Source organism: Monocercomonoides exilis, assembly GCF_001643675.1.
Source record: "Monocercomonoides exilis strain PA203 chromosome Unknown scaffold14-1859848, whole genome shotgun sequence".
Lineage (NCBI taxonomy): Eukaryota > Preaxostyla > Oxymonadida > Polymastigidae > Monocercomonoides > Monocercomonoides exilis.
Window position 1 is genome coordinate 405606 of NW_027150559.1, and position 22461 is coordinate 428066.

Consider the following 22461-nt stretch of genomic DNA (forward strand, 5'->3'; position numbering starts at 1 on the left):
CAGTTTTTAACAGTGCTTTTAATGGATGTGTTGCACATTGTTGTGGTGGAGGTATTTTGTGTGTTTCAATAAATTCTATAAAGATTGAGAACAACTCGTTCTGTTCCTGTACGGCACAACACCATTACGGAGGAGGATTGTATGTTGTGTCAATTTCATCATGTGTGAGGATCAGTAGTTGTTCGTTCCAGAATTGTGAAACAAATAGTGCTGGAGGAGGATTATATCTTAATGATTTTCAGGTTTCAGGAACAGGATGCATTGGGAAAGAAAATGGTGGAGGGGAGAGCGCTTGTGTGTCTGATTGTTCATTCGCTTTGTGTTCAACAAAAGAGTCATATGGAGGAGGGATTTATTGTTTTAGGGTTCCTTTAACGTTCATAATGAGGAATATTCAATTCATTTCGTGTTCCACAGTATCACATGGAGGAGGAATTAGATTTTATCATTTTCGAGAAAGCGATCCGAGTGACAGAATATTTTTTTATTTCTTCTTCTTTCATAATTGCAGATGAACGACTTCTTCCACTCCATATGGACATGATGTGATCTTTTCTGAAGAATATAATGAATCTTTGTCCTGTAATCCATTCTGTGAATCGTACACAACGAATAGTGATGAGAAGAGAGAATGCTATTCGTATCACATCGGTGACTGGATTTACGAGCACACTGAAAAGAAGGAATGGCTGAGATACAGGCCTTTAGATCGTTATGTGGGAATGGACGGAGATGATTCAAATGAAATGTGTGGGATAAATGAATCTGAACCATGTCAGACTGTGGGGCATGTTGCCAGTGAGAGCATTGCACTTCTGAGCTCGACAATCACAGTGCTTGAAGGGAGACATGGAAGTGAAGGGGCCACGATCAGTGTTGGGGTAAAGAAGATTTCTGTTTTGGGGAAAGGGAAGACGGTGAGTGTGATTGGGACGAGTGCGCTTTCTTCGTCTTCGCCAACGCTGTTTAGCGTATCTACTGGGCAGCTAGCGGTGGGGAATGTGGGAATTGATCACAACGCGACAAGAGACTCTTCACCGAGTGTGTTTGTGGTGTCACTGGGGAGCGGGACTCTTTCGTTGGAGGATGTTCTGATCTTTTCAAGTGTTAATGGAGAGAGAGAAATATCAGCATCGATATTTGTGATGGAACTGTCTCAGTTGAGGATGGGTGATGTTGAGATAGAAAATATGAAAATGAGCCAACCTCTGTTCGAAGAGCCATCAACAGAAGAATCAATATCGGGAGAGAGTATGTTAGCGAATGTGACAATTCGGAATGTGAATCGGACAGGGGGAGATGGAGTGGTGATAGCTAAAAGCGTGAAGGGAGGAGAGACATTTGTTGTGTGGAACACAACGATTGAGGATTGCGAGTGTGTGAATGGAAATGGAGGAGGAATCAAAGTGGGACTGTTATCATCAACAAGCAAGGTTCTGATTGGAGATTCAATATCATACAGTGGAGGGACGACTTCGTTCAATCAATGCAAATGCAGTGGATATGGAGGAGGGGTGATGCTGAATCTGGCTGATGACTCATTTGACTTTGAGATCTCAACAGCGAGTTTTGATGGTTGTGCTGCAACATTGGGAGGGAAGAACGTGTTTGTGGAAGCACAGGACTTGTCAGCTGTTATCAACAGCACATCAATTGGATTCTATCCCATTATTGAGGTGAATAAAGCAGACTTGGATGAACTTTGTGGAAGAGAAAGAAACAATCCGGAGCTGGTTGTTCCACTTGTTATGTTTCTTCGAACATTTTCATCTCCAGCATATGTGAGTGGAAGAGAAGGAAATGAATTCAGACTGTGTGGATATGAAGATTACCCATGCAAGGGAATTGAGAATGTTGGAGAAGTTCAGTTTTCGAACAAAATGCGAGTGATCAGACTGACAAATGCATTTTCATTTGATGAAGAAGTGAAATTGAAAGGACAGTCATATGAGGTTGATTCGAGTGACAAAGATGTTGGAATAAAAATCGAGGCAACAGGAACAAAAACACAAGAAGCATTGGTGATGAACAGTGTTTCATCAACATTCACCGAGATATTATTTGAATTGGGAGGATCTATTGGAGAGCGATCATCATTTGTTCATTCAACAGGAGGCACATTAAAATGTGCTGATTGTGGGATAAAGATGGGAAGCGAAGTGAATTCTGTGAATTATGTGTTCATGGGTGCGAGTGGAGGGAAAGTGGAGATTATCCGGATGAGTTGTGGAGGGAGTGTTAGAGAAGTGAGATTTGTGAATAGTGTGATTGTTGTGAATGGAAGTTGTGAATGCATGATGGATGAGGTGATAATCAACAAAACAACATCAAATGGAGTGAATGGGCTGATTGAGATTGCCACAAGCAGCTCAGCTACAATTCAGAATTGTTCGATAACAAATTGTGATCTTCCGAGTTGTGGAGCAATTCAAGTTGAGAAGTGTTCATCAATCACATTGAAGAACACCTCATTTGAGAGCATCACGAGAGGAGCAGGAGATGGTGGATGTGTTTGTTTGAGATCAAATGGTGATGGAAGCAGAGACACAATGAGAATTGAGAATTGCACATTCCTTGTGTGCAAAGTGAGTGAGAATGGAAAAGGAGGAGGAGGACTGTCAGTTTCATTGGAGAATCCCTCTGAGCTGTATGTGTCTTCAACAAGATTTGAGAAGTGTTGTGCACCATCAACGAGTGGATCTAATGGAAGAGGAGGAGGATTTCTTCTTTCTCAAACAGATTCGGATGCAATCTTTGAATTATCAGGAGATTTGATATTTGATGGAAATAAAGCAACCATTGGAAAGAATGTATTCATTTTAGCATCTGATCTGAACAAAACTGTGACAAGTGACTCGTTCAAGTTCGATTATTCCTCAATGAAGGATGATAAAACTCTTTTTGTTGGAAGTGATAACTTTCATTCAAACAAGGAATTATTCATGTTTCTCGTTCCATACAAATCATTTGAGATATTTATCTCATCTGAAGGATATGATGTTGCAAGATGTGGAAGTGAGAAGGAGCCATGTCAAACGATGTGGAAAGGGATAAAAAATATTAAAGAGGGAGATGAAATGAAAACAATTCAGATTGAAGGATCAACTGTCATTCAAGATTCGTTCAATGCATCCAATTATCAGATCAAAAAGAGTGCAAAGATGGGAGAAGAAAACGTGAAAGCCAAATTGAATTTTGAAAAGGCAATTGGAAATCAACTGGAATATTTCATGGAAAATGATATTCATCTTGAATTATCAAACATACAACTTCAACTGACATATGGTTTTGACAACTCAGCCAAAACGATTATTACCAACAAAAATGGAGAATTTGTGATTACTGGATGTTCATTCCATTCAGAAGCTGGAATGAACAATGGATTTGATTGTGTGTTTGTGGATGTGATTGGAGGAAGTGTGGAAGTGAATGATTTGTCGATGGAATCGTGCAATGTTGGAGATAACATATTTGTCGTTCATGATTCTGGAATTTCTTGCCATTTTGTGAATGTTCGAGTGGAATCGTTGAATGAGAGTGGGGGATGCATTTTATCGATTAAGATATCTGAACAAGGATTGAAGATCAATGAAGGAAGTGAAGGAGGGATAAACCTTCAAATTGACAAATCATCATTTTCAGGTGTGAAGAGAAGTGACAATGGAGCAAGTATTTTGGAGTCAAAGAGCGAGAAAAAGATTTGTTTGGTTGTGAATTCGAGCAGCATAACAGAAGCCAAGGCAGAAACAAGTGAAAAAGGAGGGGCAATATTCTTCACATTGGGTGTGTCTGGATCAATGAAGATGATTCAATCAGCAATCAGTCATTGCAGCTGTAGTGAAAGCACAGGAAGAGGAGGAGGGGTGTATTTGGCAACAAAGGAAAGAGGAGAATTGAATTTCATATTTGTGGGGATGAGATTCAGTTCAAATACAGCAAGCGTGGGGAATGATATTTTCGTTGAATGCTTCAACATCACATCTCAGATCAATGAAACCCAATTTCAATTTGATCTCCGAGAAGGTCACTATTCACGAATTAATGCGATATATGGAAGAGATGAATGTGATTATCCAAATGATACAGATCTGATTGGATTTGTGACTATCCATCAGAGTGACACAATTGTTGTGAGCAGTGTGAATGGATCAAACGAAAAACAGTGTGGAACAAATGCTCTTCCATGTTATTCGATTGAATATGGATTGGTGCATCTGACATCTGAATATGTGAGTCTATTGTATGTTGATACAGAGAGTGTGGTTGGTGGAGAGATGAATCTGGAGGAGATGAGCTTGAGTTCGAAGAACAGAGGCTTGTGCAAAGTTGAAGTGAAATCAAGCTTTGGAAAAACAAGAGAGGCATTAATCATTACCACAAATACAGTCTCATTGGTGAGGGTGAATTTTGTGTTTAATTCAAATTTCATCTCTCAACATGAATCATTGATATCACCTGAAGGAGGTATTTTTGAAATGATGAATTGCTCTTTTTCATCAAAACAATCAGTGGAAGGTGAAAATGCTGAATTTGCAAATATACCATTTCATATTATAAACATGGAAAAAGGAGAACTACAACTTGACGGATGTGCAATATCAAATCTCATTCTTCAAAAATCTTCAATATATCTCTCGTCAGCTCTTCCATCAACAATTGATTCATTAATGATTTGCAATTCAACAGTTTCTCATTCGCTTGTTGAAATTATTGAATGTGGACAATTAAATATGGAAAAGTTTCATTTAGAAAATATCACAGTTGAAGGAAATGAAGAATCATTGATATCTTATTTGTCTATGAAAAAGACAATTCAGTTGACAAACTGTTCAATGAGTGGAGTCAGCTCAAACAAAGCAAAAGGGAAATTGATGAAATTGGATAATTGCAAAGATGTGAAAATGGACAGTTGCATTTTTGATGGGAGTTCAAATAAAAGAAAGGAGAAGAATTTGAATGTGGAACAAGAGATATGCAGATGGGAAGGATCTCTTGTGAATGTTGTGAAGAGTTCTGTGATGATGAAAGACACAACAATAGCAAATTCATCAGAAGGTGGAATAACAATAAGTGGAGGAAATGTGAATATTGAGAAAGGAGAATTCATGAATAACAACCCATCTATTGAAGGATATCCATCAATCAGAAGAAATATCATTTGCTCAGATTCTGGAACATTGAATGTGATGAGTTTGAAAGGAGGAGATGGATTGAAGGATAATTCTTCACTTTGGATTCTGAATGAAGGATGTGAATTGGGAGGGATGATTGAGGAGAGAGCATCATCATTCTTCATTCCAGTGGTGGAAGAGGCGAGGAATGAGACAGGATCTGAGGGAAGAACAATCATCACACTGAGTGGGAGACTTCTTCTGCCATGTAATGTTTCGTTGAAGTTGAGCTTCAGGAATGGAAGGGAAGATGTGGTTGAGAGTTATGGGATTGGAGAAAAGGAAAGTGTGTCAGAGAATGAAATTGTTGCTGTTGTTTCATCGGTTCAGATGGGAGCAGTGGGAGCAGAGACAGAAGTGAGTGTGAGTCTTCTGTTTGGAAAAGGTGATTCGCCTTCATCGACTGATTTGTTTATCCTGAAGAACAGAAGCGAAACCGAAGGAAAAAGAGATGACATAATTGTTGAAGGAGGGAAAGAAGGAAAATCATTTTGGCCAATAATTGTTGTTGTTATGGCAATAATCCTTTTAATTGTTCTTATTGTGTCAATAATATTCATTGTTCGATGGAGAAAACAAAAGAGAAGGACAGAGGAACTTGAAGTGATTGTGGAAGACACAGTGAAAAAGGATCCGAAAGCATTTGAGATGGTGACGATGGAGATGTCACCAGAGGAGCAGTGGAGGAGAGCCGAGAGGGAAGCTGAAAAGAAGAATGAGGAAAGGATGAAGAAGAGGGTGTATGAGAAAAGCTTGGGACACTCAGAGTCATCAGAGCATTTGCTGAGTGAGAGTGGCTCCACTGAATACATTTTGGGAAGAGACTCAGACAAGATTCCAGAATGGATGCTGGAGAAGGTGGATGAGAAAGAAGTTGAGGAAGAGGCAAGGAAGCGAACGCCATCACCATCCATCTCATCCACTTCAACCACAGATACTTCAGACACAGAATCCACTTTTGTTCGAGGGGAGGATCTGTGCCCAACCACCTCATCCATGTCGAATCTTGTGGATGTGATGGCCTGTTCGTCTCCTCATGAAAAGCTGATTGTTGATCTGAGGGATTCGCTGTTCATGCTGCTGCACGGAAAGAATGCGAAGAAGGAGATGGCGATTGGTTCATTGAAGGAGAGAGAGCAAACAGCTGCTCAAATCCTGTTCTGGGTGGCGAATGGAGCTCTCCACTCATTTGACGAAATGGATAATCCACTCCAATCTCTTTCCAATCTCAGTCCTCACATTGTGCTGTTCTCAGAGCACATGGTGATCTGCATTGTGATGCATTCAGACTTCTCATCTTCAGACTCAGATTCATCATCCATCTCATCAACAACAGTTGTGACATCTGCAAGTGATGATGATGATGATGACTCTCTGCCTTCATCAGCGTTTGAGGATGAGGATGATTTCAGGAAGGAGTGCTTGAGGTGGAAGGCGCCAGAGCTGCTGGTGAACAAGATGATGGGGGCAACAAAGGAGTCGGTGGCATTCTCGATTGGGATGATGGTGTGGGAGTGTCTGACTCTTCAAATTCCGTTTGGGGAGTATGGAGCAGAGGTGGCGGGGCAGAAGATTGTGAATGGGGAGAAGCCGGATGTGAGGAGGGTGGGCGGGAGCAGCTTGGCGGGTGTGGTGAAGGGGTGCCTGTCGCAAGACTGGGGGCAGCGGCCGAGTGTGAACGAGCTGAAGCGGGAGTTTATTGTGCGGTTTCCGAAAGGGGCAGCAATCATGACGATGACAGACGCGATCTGTGTTCGGGAAGAGTCCATGGCTGGGCTGAACAGAAGCATGATGAGCGAGTCGGAGGAGTGAGAGGATGAGGATTGGAAGTTGGCAAGCAGGAGAGCAGGAGAGCAGAGGAGCAGGAGAGCAATGAAAATGAGACAATGGAGACGATGCGAAGTGTTCTTGCCATTCACAACAACATCCTCTCCAAAAATAAAGCATGTTGATGCATTGGAGAAGAGGAATGCAAAAGGAGGATGATTGAAAGGGAAATGGCTGTTGGGGCAGAAGCCTTTGAGAGGAATGGGCATGGTGAAAGGAGGGGAGATGAAGTGATGCACCCCTTCAAAAAAAGAGTCAGAATGAAAATATGAGCTGGATTTGCTTGAAGGAAGTGAGCCAACTTTGTGGAATGGAGTTGTGGAACGGGGTTGAGGAGAGTTTTGTTTTTCTGTCAGATTTTCAACATCAATTTATTACTTTTTCACTTTCTTTTTCATTTTTCGTTTTTGTTTGCTTTTCAAAGTTTGTTGTGGAGCAGCATGATTTGCGAGTTGTGCTGTCTGTTTGCGTTATTGAAAAAAAAGGAATGCTTTGAGTGTATTTCAGTTCTGTGTATTCAATATTTGGAATTATTTGTTCATAATCATCACATTTATGTTATAAACTTATATTTTAATTTGTTGAATCTGTTGCCTTAGGTAAAAATACACTCATTTGAATGCGACTTTTTCTGAAAACAAAGATCACAAAAAACCTATTTGATTTGAATTATTTTTTGTACCTCAACAACATTTTGTTTTATTAATTATGGTTTTCAATTGTTTGATCCTTATTTTCATTATTATAATAACTATATTTTGAGAGAAACGAGAAATAAAATAAATTTTTGCTGTGTATATCTCAACTTTTTTATTAATGATCTTATAAAAATAAATAACTGGAATTTCAAATAGTCAAAAAAAAAACTATTCTTGATTTTTAGTAAATAAAGTCTGAATAATAAGTGAAAAAAGTGAACAATTCATTTTGCTGAATCTTTCATGAAAATTCCTGAATAGCAATGTTTTGTAACAAACGATTTTTTCAAATGATTATTGTCAAACAATTGATTTATTCTTTTTTTTTAATTCTTTCATTTCATCAATTCTTTTTTCCTACGAAATTCACAGAAAATTTTTCTAAGTCGAAAAACTTTCAAACGAAATCGAATACACCAAATATTTATCAAGATCGAAAAAGTTTAATTCAAGATCGAAAATTATTATACGAAATCGGAAAACTTTAATTCGAAATCGAAAATATTTTATTCAACATCGAAAATTCTTTATCATCAAGAAACTTGAAAAATATCATAAAATTCATTCTCATGTCAGTTTCTTTTCTTTCGGTTATTGATCCGAGATATTTGAAATTTTCAATCAGAAAAATATTTTTTGATGTTTTTTTGGTGTTTAAGTGTGTAAAATAGCGTGAATATAATAAAATATTCATTTTTTTTTTCTTCACATGTGTTCAGGAGATTACAAGGAATATGAGCAAAAAATAAAAGTGATTGGATAGTTCATGATCTTGTTTTGTGCACAAACAGACAGAAATTTATCATATTTATTGAATACGAAATGTTTTGAATTTCATTTACTGCATTGGAAGCTGATACAATAAAATATTTTCGTTTTTCATATTAATAAAAGAATCGATTGTAATCAGTCTATATAATAGAAAACAGTCGTTCAAAACGAAAGAAAAACATTTCCGATAAATAAACATAAGTTATTATCAACATTTGTGTCAAAAAATATTCTTGGTTTTAACTTGAATTGAAATTCTGAACCAATTAACTTCTTTTTCCTTTTTGAATTTTAGTTTTTCGATGTTGAATCATTTTTGGTGTAATGTTTTCAATGATGACGACTGAAATTCATTGATCCTTTTCTCATTTTGAAAATTGAAAGTGTTTTATTTTATCAGATTCAAATGTAATAAATGGGTGATTATTTTTGAAATCATAACTTTTTTCGGGGTGTCAATTTTTCATTTTCATTTGTCGGTTGGAAGAGATTTTGTATTCTATTTGAGAATTCTATGACAACTGTTTTTAAAACAAACGTTAAAGCAGAAATAAAAATCATGATAATGTTTTTCTAGCCTTTTCTCTTTTAAGTGTTCTTTTGTTTTTATAAAGGAGAAATATTCAAACCGAAAATTTAATTAGAAATAATATAACATCAAAAATAATCACCCAAATGAAATCGAAAACATTTCGTTTCATGGAAATGAGATTTATTTCTGTCTTTTTGAACGAAAAATAATATAAATAGCGACCCTGCTTTTTTTTATTTTTTTGTGAAATAACTTTTTGTCTCCTATGTACATGTGAAGAGTTAAAAAATAATGAATTTTTTCTTTTTCATTCTGTTGAACACAATCAAACACCATAAATGAGGGAAAATACGGACTTTGAAGCTTTTAATGCACAAAGAATGAAAAAATTGTTTCGCTTATAACTTTATTTCGCTGTCTCAGTTTTCAAAATAATGTGGATTTGCATATCTGAAAGCTGGCATCATTAAAATTAAATCATGAAGTTTTGTGACATTTTTCGAATGTCAAAAAATAAACATATTTTTTTTGTGTTTTTTGACTTTAAAAAGTCAATAAAAAATGTATAATTTTTCACTGAAAATGCCTGAAGAGGAATATTTTGCAACAGCTCAATTTTAAAAATTATTTTTTGAATGAATTTGATTAATTTCTCGAATCATTTACTGAAAAAATAAGAAACTGAAATGAGTGTGAATTTTTTGATTTTTTTCAAAATTTTGGATGATAAAGAGTTTTCGATGTTGAATTAAACTTTTTAGATTTTGAATAAAACTTTTTCAATGTTTAAAACTTTTACGATTTTGAATAATTTTTGGTGTGTTTGCAAAAAAATAAAATAAAATAAAAATAAAAAACAAAACGTTTTATAAAAAGTGTTCAATCGAGAAAATTATTGTTATTCAGTTTTTGTGAATATTATCAGCAACGTTTGTGTTGTTGTTCTCTGCGAATAAAGTAAATTTTGAACAAAAATAAACTCAAATATAAACAAGAAACAAAACTTAAAACATTTGTTTCTTTCAAAAAGAAATGAGTTTTTTTCAATGAAAAAACATGTAATAAGAGAGCCAACACTGTATTCATCATTCTTTTCAAAATTGGTTATGAAAACATAATTTTTCTATGACTAATTTTCTGTGAAGAAGTATGCTTTCAATTCAAATAAGACAATTTATCAGAATTCCTCTCATGTTTTGAAAATTTGCAATTGTTAAATTGGCAGCACAAAAACATATATGCAAAGAGATGGAAAATCATTAAAATAACAAGCATCGTTGATATTTAAACAATAAATAAATAATTTTTTTTATTTTTTAACTTTTATTGATTTTTGTAAACTTTCAGAAAATTTTTAGTTTTTCAAATTTTCGACTTTGGTTGAAAGTTTTTCGACTTTGAATTAAACATGTGTTTCTCCTTGACTAATAACAGATAAAATTGGTTTCCTGACGGATCGAGAGATAATTTTCACTTTAGAACCTCAATTATGAAAACAATTAATTTCAACGCTAATATTATAAAATATTAATTCAAAAAAGTGAAGAATGAAAATACGTTTTTCAAAAAAAATATTGACAAATACAGTTTGCGCAAAAAATACAGGACAAGATCGATTTCTCAATAACCGCAAGAGGAATAATTCTGTTAATTTTCCTCAAAATATATCTTTTCAATACAGTCAAAACCGGATATTATTACATCGGTTTTTGCACGACTTTTTGTGACTATATCCGATTGTGATAAAATATGATGCTGCTTAACAACGAAAAAATTGACTCAAAATACATTAACAAATTAATTAATTTTGTGTCGATTTTTTTATTTTTGGAAATTCTGCACAAACACACTATTTTCACTTGCTTGAACATTTTTGATCATAAATACTCATAATTCAGACTTATTTGAGCATATTTTTGCAAAATCAAAAAATTCATATTTTTGATCAAAAAACCGATTTTTCATTGAAAAAATCACCCATAATAATAATAAATGTGATTATATATTTTCATCCCTGAGATAATATTCGATGGAAAATGAATGAAAAATGAGCTAAAAAGGTCGGTGCATGGAAAAATGTGACTATAAACGAATGTGATTGTATTCGATGTGATTATATCCGGTTTTGACTGTACAAACTCATTTGATATTCAAATCTTTCTGAACAACTTCATTTGCTCTCAGAAAAAATTAATGATTAAAATCTCGGAGAAATAGGATTTTGAGTTTCTCCGAAATTTCGATATTTATTTTTTCTGAGCACAAACGAGGAAGTTTTGTAAGTCTCGTTTTTCCAATGAGTTTGCATTAATGAAAAGTGTTTTGAGAAAAATTGATAGAATTATTCCTCTTGCAGTTATTGAGAAATCGATCTTGTCCGGGATTTTTTGTGCAAACTGTAAAAAAATTTAGAATTTCTTGATCATCGGACCGATAGTGAAGACAGCGACTGTCAGAGGAATTTGTATCTGGCAGGGAAGAAATTATTTTTTTAATTTGTGAAACAAAGCAAAGTTTAAATAATAAAACAAAAAGAATAAATTCAAAAAAATTAACTCATTTAACGAAATCCCCAAAAATCTGCAAAAATAAATATTAGATTTAAAAACAAACACAGACGTAGATTTTCAATTACTGACGGACAAAACAATAATTTTTTTTATCTGAAACACTTGTTCACTTTGAATAAATTTTTGCCATTTATTATTTGTAAGTTTTCTAATTTTTAAAATTATTTTTTTATTTTTATTGATATTTTTCTTTATCTATGAATAATGGAAATACAGAAATAATAAATCGATATTCAATTAATCAAACTTTTCAAAAAGGAAAAATTGTTGAGCTGATGATAACTTTTGCTTAATGAATGAGGAATTAAATATTATAATTTATTTCAACGTTAAAATAACAAACAATCAATTGTTCAGGTTCACGAACTTTTATATGACAAACAAATTCTCGCAAATTCAAAGTCCATTCTCATTAACATCTTAAATTATTCATAATTAACACTCCAATAACAATTTTCATCAAAATTATTTTGTGTATTTGAAAATACCAATTGTCCAGAATTTTAAATTTGATAAAAATAAATGACCTTCCAAAACTTCTCAAAATTTAGGAAGAAAATGAAGCCTCAACCATAAGTTTCCTTTTTTTGCAAAAAATGAAAGCATAAAATTTTCTTTAAAGAAAAAGAATTTTCACACTGCTTCAAAATTTCCAACTCGATCTCTCTCAGAATAGACGAATCCTTTGAAATTAAGGTTTCATATTTAATCTTGAGGTCTTGCATCTTGGATATCTTTGAATTTATAAAATTAAGTTCAGGAGTTCGGAAACGTTCCTGCAATTGTGAAAAACAAAATTTCAATTAAAAAAAGAAAAGAAAAAAACTTTTCGGTGACAAACTATTCTGAAATTACACCATTTCTGCAAGCATTCAAGTTTTGAACTCAAAGCTTCCATCTGATGTTGAATGAAATCCAATTGTGCACGAGCTTTTCTCGCCAAAGACAAAATTTCAGAATACTCGTAAAGAACACTTTCTTCTGAAATCTTTGAAATTCTTAACTCATTGTAAAGAATTTCCAGTTTTTGTAATAGTCCATTCGTAGTTTCAAGAAAATTTTCATTTTGAGAATTTGGAAAAACAAATGGAGAATTAGGCAAATCAGGACTAGGTGCTGGAGAAACATATGGAATTGGAATTAATTTATCTATCATTTTTTTCAATTGAGCATCTGTCAATTTTCTCTGTTGTACAGTTTCCATCAACAAGTACACATCAATCCATTTTTCCAGACAATCACAATATCCACAAAGACTTATGCATTAGATCAAAATTTTTGAATTAAGATTTTTCAATTTTATTTTTTTGCTACAAATAATAAGCGTTGCTTTCAACGTTGTGAATTTCATATTAATCATTGAGCTGCCCTTTAGCATATTTCTTATCAATAGCAGAAAAAAAAAATTGAAAATTTTCTAACAATTGCACATTCGTTTCTATGAAAAATAATAACTTTGAGCTAGAAAATGGATATTTTAAAGAGCGTTTGATTTTGCTTTGAAAGTGAAAATGCTTTTCTAAATCATTATTATGCGCTATTTCAAGGTTTTGTTATGCAAATGCTTTAAAAAAAATTCAAAAAAAAAATATTATGAATGAGAAAAAAAAATTGAAGTAAAAAATTTTAGTAGAATTATTGAACATCGATTGCTTCTGCATTAACTCTTAAATTCCGTCAATATTACTTATTGATTTCGTTGATTCGAAAATTTTCTCATTTCTTTGAACAAATTCGTGCTCTCGCAATATCGTTCCTCTTAAATCTTCGCATTCCATTCCAACAGCTTCTGAAATGAACACGTTTTCGCATCCTTTTATCCAGATATTTCTTGCTTTTTCCCAATTTTTTTCTTTTTCTGCAACAACACGCTTTTCCCAAGCAGCAGCCGAACGAAGATTATCAATCCTTCCATTTAACGTACTTTTTGTTATGCTTATCAAATGATTTGCTTGAGCTAACGAAAAATTAAGTTCCTATTTTTTTCAGAATGAAAAAAAAGTTAAAAGACAAAATACTGTTTCAAACATCATTTGACTTTAATAATTTCTCGTTTTCCTTTTTTCTGAGTATTATTTCTGCAGCTTGTTTTTCCACTGTTGACTCAAGTTCCTTTAATGCATTCTCCTTTTCTTCACATATTTTCATAACTTTATCAGCTTTTTCTTCAGTCGTTTTCAATTTTTCTTCACAACGAGAACTAATAATATCGCATCCTTTGACTTGCTCCATCAATAGGCGTAATTTATTTTCGCATTGATCATGAAAATTATCCTTTTCTTTAAGTAAAATTTTCAGATGTTCAACTTCGGCTTTGGATTCGCTTAGTTGTTCGTTAATTTTACTAATCGTCTCATCTTTTTTTTGAACAAAATTCTTTAAATTATCGATATTATTTTTCAAGTTCTGAATTTCTAAATTAATACTTTCCCTGTATTTCATAAAAAAACAAACAAGCAAAAACCTCGTTTCATCGCAACCTCACGACTCTCAGCTGTAAATTGTGCGAGTTGTGCCTTTTCTTTCAAATCTTCAAGTTCTTTTTCAAGAACATAAACAGAATGTGGCTTCAAAAAATTAAAGATCTTTAATAATGTCTTTTATTGATATTGAAATACTTTTTGTAATGCGTAACTATGAGTTTCTTCTGATCTTAACTGATTGTTGTTGCTGCACTCACTCTGAATCTGCCCATCAATTTGATGAAAGAAATTGTTCAAAAACAAAAAAAGGTGAACAAAAACTTTTTCATGTTCTTCTATGTACCGTTTCAAGTTTTGTTTAAAAACGAAAAAATCCATTCAAAAATGTCTAATCAACGTTAAATAAAGTTTCCAGATAATAATCATTTTAAATAAAAAATTAATGGGTTCGATCGTTATTCCGATTTTTATTGTGGAAGTCTTTTCAATTTAATTACTTCTTTTAATTTTTTCCCAGTTAATAAAATGAATCAAGTGCTATAAAACAAAGCATTTTTGAAATACATTAACTTTAATCCTAGAAAATAATAATCTTTTCAAAATTAAAAATTACTTTAAAAGCCGTCAAAAAGTTAAAAAATAAACCAAAAACACTATGAAATGAATCTCACCTCTTCACATAAATAACGCTATCTTTTATTTTTTCGAAATAATCACACAGATCCATCAGTTCCTCCTCAGACGTGATCAGAAAACAGAACATCATTGATGGGTCGAGTGAAGAGAAAGGCATATGAAGCACACGACGAGGGTAGAAAGAGGACAGAGAAGGAGAAGAAGAAAGAGGCTCTGACAGCAGCGTGGACAATGAATGAGACATTGATAAAGGAAAAGGAAAAGAAAGAGAGCGAGGAGAAGAGGAGGAAGAGGAAGGATTGGACAAGTTGGAAATGACATGTGTCGAAGAAGCAGAAGAGTTAAATGGAGAAGAAGAAGAATGAGAAGAAGATTCTTTCTTTTCGGTAGTTCCGAAGGGAGAATTGATATAATCAATAGAGAAAGGCACGGGAGGAGGCGGAGAAGGAGAATTCCGAGTATCCGAAGCATAACTGTTCAGCTGATTAGAAGAAGAAGAAGAAGAAGAAAAGGAAGAAAAGGAATTTGAAGTGGAAGAAGGAAAAATTTGGGTGCATTGCAATTGATTAGGAGGAGGAGTCATCGAATAATCAGATTGAAAAGATGTAGAAGGCTGAAGAGGTTGAAGAACATTCAGAGAAGAAAGAGGAGGAAGAGAAGGAAGAGGAAGGGGCAAAGGAGGAGGAGGTGGTGGCGGAAGAAGAGGCATATGAGAAGGAGAAGGAGAGGAAGAATGAGGAAGTGCAGAAGAGCGGAGAAATGAAGTGGAAGAGGAAGAAGAAGAGGAAGGGGAAGAAGAAGAGGATGAAATGGAAGAAGTGAGTGGAGAAGATGCATGTTGTGTGGATGGAGAGGAGAAAAGAGAGAAAGTATGGTTTGCTGAAGTGGGAAGAGAAAAAGAAGAAGAAGAAAATGACGATGAATGAGAAGACAAGGCTGAGGTCAGCATTGGCTGAGGAGGAGGTGGCTGAGGTCTCGAAATTGCCTGGCAAGAGGAAGAATTTGAGAAAGAGGCAGAAAAAAGAGGAGAAGAAGGGGAATCAGGCGAAGGGCTTGTACGAGACTCAAACAGAGTTTCTGGATTGGACATCCACGAAGGAGAACGGGGTTGGTATGACAAGGATGATTTGGAAGAGGAAGAGGAAGAGGAAGAGGAAGACGAGGAGGAGGAAGGAAAAGGCGAAGAAGAAGAAGAAGAAGAAGAAGAAGAAGAAGAAGAAGGAAAAGGAGAATGATAATCAACTGATGATGGTATTGGAGACTTAGCTGTTTGTGGAGTATTAGAGAAAGAAAGAGGTTGAGATGTATTCATTGAATCAGATGAATGAGAGACGGAATTTCTTGGAGTGGTCGAATGATTCAGAGAAGAGGAAATGGCTGACTCGAGTGCTTTTGTGCTGAATGGCTGGACAAAAGAATTCTGAATAGACACATTTTGAGAGGAGCTGCATTCAATCAGAGGTTGAGGGGGAAAGCAAGCTGAGTAACAGCTTTGATTGGATAGACGAGATTCTTCTATTCTCTTTGCTGGCATCAGACTTGCACTCAGTTTAGTCGCATCTGAATGGTTCAGCTGAAATCCATCTTTATTGCTCATTTTCTTCTTGATAACTCCTTCTCCATTTCTTTCTCTTTCTCTTTCTCTTTCTCTTTCTCTTTCTCTTTCTCTTTCTCTTTCTCTTTCTCTCTCCTTCTCCTTCTCCTTCTCTTTCCCCTTCCTCCCCTCTTCGTTCCTACCCCACCTAACCTCCGCACACTTCTGTGTTGTGTGTGGATCCAAATAATACACCTCGTCTCCTTTCCACCCAACAAACCAGAAAGAGGAACGAGGTTTCCCACCCACAATGCCAACAGAGGAAGGGAAAGAAAGGGCTGCTTTGATCTGCGGAATGTACTCTTCAGTGATGCGACTGAGCCCCAGACGCACTGGAATCAGCAGAAGAACTGGGGGGAAGGGAGAAGGGAAGATGTATGAGTGAGAAGAAGAAGAGGAGGATGAGGATGATGATGATGATGATGAAGGAGAGGAGGAAGACGTTGGATGAGGAAGGGTTGGAGTTTTAGAGAGAGGTTGGGTTGATGTTTTTGAATGGAATGGAACAGACTCATGTGCTTGCAATGGATCAGGGTTCAAATGATTTGAGAGGCAATTTGCGCTCTTCTGTTGGGAAGAAGACGGACAGCCAACTTCACATGAAATTCCTGTTTTATTTGTTCGCTTCGATTTTGCTGACTTTATTCGTTTTTTCTTTGATTTCGAAGAAGAAGAAGAAGAAGAAGAAGAAGAAGAAGAAGAAGAAGAAGAAGAAGAAGCTGATGATTTTGGAGAATTGTTTCTTTTTGCTGACAGTTTTGAGCTGAAAAGATTGGACAGCCTGTTTATTCTATGTGTGTCTTTCTCAGAGACAGTTCTGATGTTAATTGCCTTCGATGCAAAAGAAGAAGAAGAAGAAGAAGAAGAAGAAGAAGAAGAAAGAGAAGCAACAGCAGAAGAAGAAATTGCTGATGAAGAAAAAGTTTCATTTGAAGAAATATTCGAAGCAGCAGGAGAGACAGCTAAAGAAGATGGCTGAATGTCAGATGACAGGGCAAATCTTGCATCGTCTGAAGAAGCCAGAGAAGGGGCAGCAACACCAGCTGAGGGCAAATAGGAGAAGGAGCGGTGGCTGAAGGAGTTGTGGAGGGAAAGCGGGATGAAAGGAAGAAGCGAAGAAAGCGGAAGGACGGGCGGAGATGAGAAGCAGAGGCATTTTGTGGGAGGCTGAGAAAGCGCAGGAAAACTGGGCAGATTGTGAAGAGTGTTTAGAGAAGAAGAAGAAGAAGAAGAAGAGGCAGAAATCTTCCAGTTGATAGGAGAACAGGAAGTTGCAATGGAATTTGACTGATTTGTCAGAAATAGATCAGACTGATATGATTGAAGAGGGGTTGGAATGTCTTTGTCAGCAGCATCAGAAAAGCTGTTGATTGAGCTGTCTTCCTTGACCAAGTTAAAACTTCTTGTTCTTTCATTGTTTGTTGAATTAATCTTAAATCTTCTGTTTCTTTCTGAAGAAACACTATTCAACTGATCTTCATCATTCACTCCCTCTGAACATTCGTAAAAGTCTCTTCCTAATTCATCTTCATCTTCGTCTTCTTCACATTCTTCTTCATCCCCTTTCACACCCTCCTCCTCAGACTCTTCCTCTTCCTCATCCGTTCTGCTTGCATTGCAATAGAAATCTTCCTCATTCGCTTCAATCACTTCTGCCCCTTCGAATTCATCATCCAGCTCTTCAAATTCCTCATCGAGAGCATCACAACACTTCGTCTTCTTCTCCGTCATTGGTTGTATCCCTCCTTTCTTTTTGTCTGTTTTTACTTTTCCTTCTCTTTCACTTACACCACTCGCATTATTAATACCTGATTTCTTCTCTGTTTTTTCGCCATCTCTTCTCTTTTTGTACATTTCAGTCAAATCCAACTCTCCACTCGTCAGTGCATTCAACATGATGCTGTTTGCCATGTCTACCTCAAAGTCTGGTATAGTCACCAAATCATACTCATCTTCTTCATCCACCTTGTCTGCGACTGTCTTGTCATTTTCTTCTTCTTCATCATCGTCTTCATCCTCCTCATCTTCATCATCTTCTTCTTCCTCCCCTTCCTCACTTTCTTCTCCTTCTTCATTGGATTCTTCGTATTCTTCGCCCTCTTCTCCTTCCTCTCCTTCACCTTCCTCTTCCTCCTCTTCCTCCTCGACTTCTCCCTCTTCCCCCTCTTCATCTTCATATTCGCTCTCTTCTTCACTCTCGTCATTGCCATCCTTTTTCTCAAGCACATCATTTTGCTGCACAACAACTTTCACATTTTCAAATGGAGTGTTCGCCAGCCTGCTTTGTGACTGAGCAGATGCCATTGAATTTGACTTTTCCGAAAGAATTCCATTTTCCAATCCCTTTTTCGTTGATATGCAAACATCCAATTCTGCTTGACTGGCATTTGCGTCTTTTTCTTTCTTGTAGCAGATGCACTTGTATTCTTCTTCTGCATCGTCGTCATCACTCAGAATCAGAACACCATCGTCTGTTTCATCTCCTTCTCCACAGCTTTCTTCTGAACTGATATCCGCTTTCTGTGATTGAAGCAAAATACCCAAGCCGAGCTTTGCTACTGGTGTGTCCTGTTTTTGAATAAAACTAGCAGAAAACTGCGAAGAGGCAGAACTCGAGACTTGAGAAAAAGGGCAATTCGGAGGAGATGCAGGATGCTTAAATGAAGGGAATGACAGTTTGCGCTTTTCATTCAGCGAGAAACGGCGAGATTTCTCTGAAGAAGGCAAGTTTGATGTTTCTGTTGATTGACTACGCGCTGTCTGAATCACTTCACTTTCACATAATTTTGTAGCTATCTTTGGAATTATTGTTTGCTTACTATACTCTTTCCAATGAATGATGCGGAAAGGCGAAGGATAAAATGGATAGAATTCATTTTCTGACGAATGCGAAGAAGTTTCGGCCAGTGCAACCAAACAGAACACCTTCCTCCTGTTCTTAGGATTATGCGTGGAAGAAACAATGTCATAATGGCTTACAACACAGCTATAATGTGAATAGTATGACGAAAGTGTTTCCATCAATCCTTCTTCAGTGACTTTTGGAAAGGCTAATAAACTCTTGCTTTTGTTACGCAATTCTGATTCACGTTTGATTTTTTGTGCAAGCGCTCTGAGACAAATGATTGAATTTCTGCAAGGTACCACAATTGGCAATGAACGGTGATGATGGTGATTGACCAAACGTTCGACAATTATAGAACTTTCTGCAGGAGATAACCATGATCCAATTTTCTTTTTAAGTTTTTCACCTGCCATGGAAATGTTGTGAATTGAAAATGGAGCATTTGGATCATCAAGAAAAAGTGGGACAATTTCTTGGTCCAAAATGGTATTCTCCTTTTCAGAACTTATTCCTCTTTGAATGACCGCAATGCGCTTTATAGTTTCTGCGAGCATCATCTGAGTTGTGCGATGAACGCAACCCCATCCTCGATCAGAAGTTTTCTTTGTTTGTCCAATAGATTGAAAATTTTTTCGATAAGTAAATTGAAGAAGAGACTTATATAGCCCAGAAAAATGCTGCATAGGATCAGGGCAACTGATATAAGTTTTTGTGATTGTTGGTTCATCCGAATTAACGAGAACTCGTCCATTAAACCAAATTGCTGTTTGCATGCGAAAAATAATTTTGTAAAAAGCAAACACCAAAATGCAATTTTATGTTTCTCGCAAATTCTGAATGTACAAAGCCAGAAGAAATAAATAAGTTATGAAATATGAAAATAAAAGAAATATGGTTGAGAAATATTTTTCTTTTCTTTAATCTTTGCATTACTGTTTCACTACTTATTCTGAATAGAAATAAAATTTATATTTTATACTGAACAAAAAATATAGAATAAAATTGAACATATAAAAATATTTTAAAAATTATAAGAATTAGAACTTTATAATAAAAATGCATGAACAAAAAGTGAAACAGATGTATTAAAATCAAACAACACAAAAACAGCAAATCAAAGTTTGAAAAGATTTACCATTCAAGGGTTTCAAAAGAGATTCAAACAGCATTATTCGATTCTTTTGAATTGTTTTCAACGGAATTAGATGTCTTTATATGTGAAAGTTGAGATGACAAAGAAGATCCTTTTTCTGCTTCTTCATTAGTTATTTCTCCAATGCTACCTTTCTTTTCTTCATCATTATTTTCTTTCCTTTCATTTTCAATGATTTCTTTTTCATGTTCATTGACTTCACTTGACTCAGTTCTCATCACTTCTTTGGAAACATCATCCTCATTTTTCTCTTCCTCTTTTTCTCTCTTATCAGATGCTTCTGCATTATTTTCTTCTGTTTTATCTTCATTCTCCATCTCATTCTGTTGTTCACCACTTCCACTCTCTTGGCTCTTATCCTCTTCGCTTTCCACTTCCTGTGAATATGCTCTTCTCCTTCGTCTCGGCTGTGCCGATTTGTCCTTTTTGAACTTTGGAAGAGTGCATGTGTCATGCACAATTCCTGTAAAGTCTATTTTCTTCGGAGAGATAAGCATCACAAGAGCAATGCCAGCCACCAGAGCAGCCAAGCACGAGCAGCAGCACCATTTGCAACCAGGACACGGGGCAACAGCTGCACATGTCACACGCGAAAGAGGGTTGTTTCTGAATGACGAAGGAGAAGACGACGAATCCACAAGTGGGAAGGCTACAGAAAGAGATGGGCGAAGAGACATCGAAGACGGATCAGCAAATGTAGTGATGTACGAAGGCACAGCTTGGCTGCTTGAGGAAAGTGCAACATCTCCTTCAAACTGGGTGGAAATTGAGGAAGAAGAAGCAGACAATGAGGAGAGCTGAGACGGCGGAACGATTCCTTCGACAAACGATGGACTGAAGTGAAATGAAAGACCGCTCCACTTTCCATCTGCACCCTCAGACTCTTCCAAAGCTGAATCCTTTGCGCTATTTGCTGTCTGAGCTTTCTTCATCTTCTCCATCTTTTCCTTCCGCCTCTTGCTTTGGACGTGCTGATCGTGCACTCTGTCGAAATCCGGTCTAAACGCAACAGGAAACGACCCGCTTGCGTCTGTCAGCACAGGAAACTCTTGAACAGCAACAGAAGCGGACTCAGATGAAATGACTGAATTGGCAGCATTTTTAGCGCTGGCGCTTCCGGCATCGCCTGCTGCTCCTTCTTCCAGCAACCCCTTTTCTTTCAGCTTCTCTTCGATAACGCTGCTTCCTCCTTCCTCAACAGTCTTTGGCTTGTACTTCATCATCGACGCAAAGTAGCAACCGCTAAATGCTCCAGCAATCAACAAGCTGAGAAGAAGAAGCATCACAACTCCATTTTTCTGTGTGACCACGCCCTTCAGTGAAGGATCATCGGTGCATGCTCTCACGACAAGCGTAAAACATATAATAAGGCAAAATGCTGCGACCAGTGAATCAATTGCTGTAAGGCCGTGAATGGTCCATCCGAGATATCCGCCTGATCCAATCATAATTACAGCCAAAATCTTATTTAGCCAATGGAAGAATTTTGATGTCTTTTTTTGAATGGCTTGAAGCACTCCTTGCCCAAATAGCGTAAACAGTATCGCAGGCGCTATCATACCGAGAGCAAATAAAATCATCTGTATAATTAATTCTGGACCATGAAACATTGTAACAAGAATTCCAAGATACGGAATTGTGCAAGGATTAAATGTGACCAGCAAAGAGAAAGCAATTCCAAGGCAAAATGTATTTTTAAATAAAGGTAAAGTCATTGGAGACATTTTACCAATGAGTGACTGAAAGCCCATGGTAATGAATAATAATCCAAGTCCAAGTCTAAAGCCATTACTGAAGCTGGAATTCAAAAGCTGCTGCAAGAAAAATGACATGACAACAAAAGTTGTTAAAAACCCAAGGACTAGAAAGAAGATGCTCATAAAATTACGTTTGCCTTTTTCCAAAAATCTCACCATTAAAAGAGGAATAAGAATGATAACACATGGAGACAGTGCAGCGGAGACTCCTGCAGGAAACGCAAACAAAAACATTTCACAATAAAAATATTATCGAGTCGATTATTGAAATGTCTCTTTGCGAATGTGCCTTTTGCGAATAAATTCCAAGCTTCGTATTAAATCAAGGACTGAAGATGGCAATTTAGAAATCTTTCTTTAATATTCAATCAAAAATATTTATAACTTAAATAGAGAAAATTTCAGATGTCTCATCCTTCTTTATTGATTCAGAATAAAAATCTCAAAAACATGTTTTAATCAATCAAAATTGTGGTTAGATCAC

At 36.1% G+C, this 22461-nt stretch overlaps 5 protein-coding genes across 5 annotated transcripts; 1 reads left to right on the forward strand and 4 right to left on the reverse strand.

Moving 5' to 3' along the window:
- Positions 1–256: 256 nt before the first annotated feature.
- On the forward strand, positions 257–7477 carry MONOS_4219fu4220 (uncharacterized protein; the record flags this gene model as incomplete). The annotated part of the gene is made up of 2 exons (XM_067874276.1): positions 257–294; positions 617–7477. The coding sequence occupies 2 exons, from the start codon at positions 257–259 to the stop codon at positions 6981–6983; spliced, it is 6405 nt and encodes a 2134-aa protein (XP_067730261.1). The 3' UTR covers positions 6984–7477.
- A 4362-nt stretch (positions 7478–11839) lies between these two features.
- MONOS_4218 (uncharacterized protein) lies at positions 11840–12828 on the reverse strand. Its single transcript, XM_067874275.1, has 3 exons — positions 12411–12828; positions 12209–12345; positions 11840–12150 (listed from the first exon to the last, which is right to left on the reverse strand). Exons 1-3 carry the CDS (start codon positions 12771–12773, stop codon positions 12117–12119), a joined length of 534 nt encoding a protein of 177 aa, XP_067730262.1. The 5' UTR covers positions 12774–12828; the 3' UTR covers positions 11840–12116.
- A 262-nt stretch (positions 12829–13090) lies between these two features.
- Positions 13091–14321, reverse strand: MONOS_4217 (uncharacterized protein; the record flags this gene model as incomplete). The annotated part of the gene is made up of 5 exons (XM_067874274.1): positions 13091–13545; positions 13598–13983; positions 14034–14136; positions 14188–14248; positions 14314–14321. 5 exons carry the CDS (start codon positions 14319–14321, stop codon positions 13237–13239), a joined length of 867 nt encoding a protein of 288 aa, XP_067730263.1. The 3' UTR covers positions 13091–13236.
- A 208-nt stretch (positions 14322–14529) lies between these two features.
- Positions 14530–19957, reverse strand: MONOS_4216 (Autophagy-related protein 4G (Atg4G)). The gene is made up of 2 exons (XM_067874273.1): positions 16376–19957; positions 14530–16033 (listed from the first exon to the last, which is right to left on the reverse strand). Exons 1-2 carry the CDS (start codon positions 19838–19840, stop codon positions 14660–14662), a joined length of 4839 nt encoding a protein of 1612 aa, XP_067730264.1. The 5' UTR covers positions 19841–19957; the 3' UTR covers positions 14530–14659.
- Positions 19958–20020: 63 nt separating this feature from the next.
- MONOS_4215 (uncharacterized protein) lies at positions 20021–22450 on the reverse strand. The gene has a single exon (XM_067874272.1). It carries the CDS (start codon positions 22209–22211, stop codon positions 20226–20228), a length of 1986 nt encoding a protein of 661 aa, XP_067730265.1. The 5' UTR covers positions 22212–22450; the 3' UTR covers positions 20021–20225.
- Between the last annotated feature and the right edge of the window lie 11 nt (positions 22451–22461).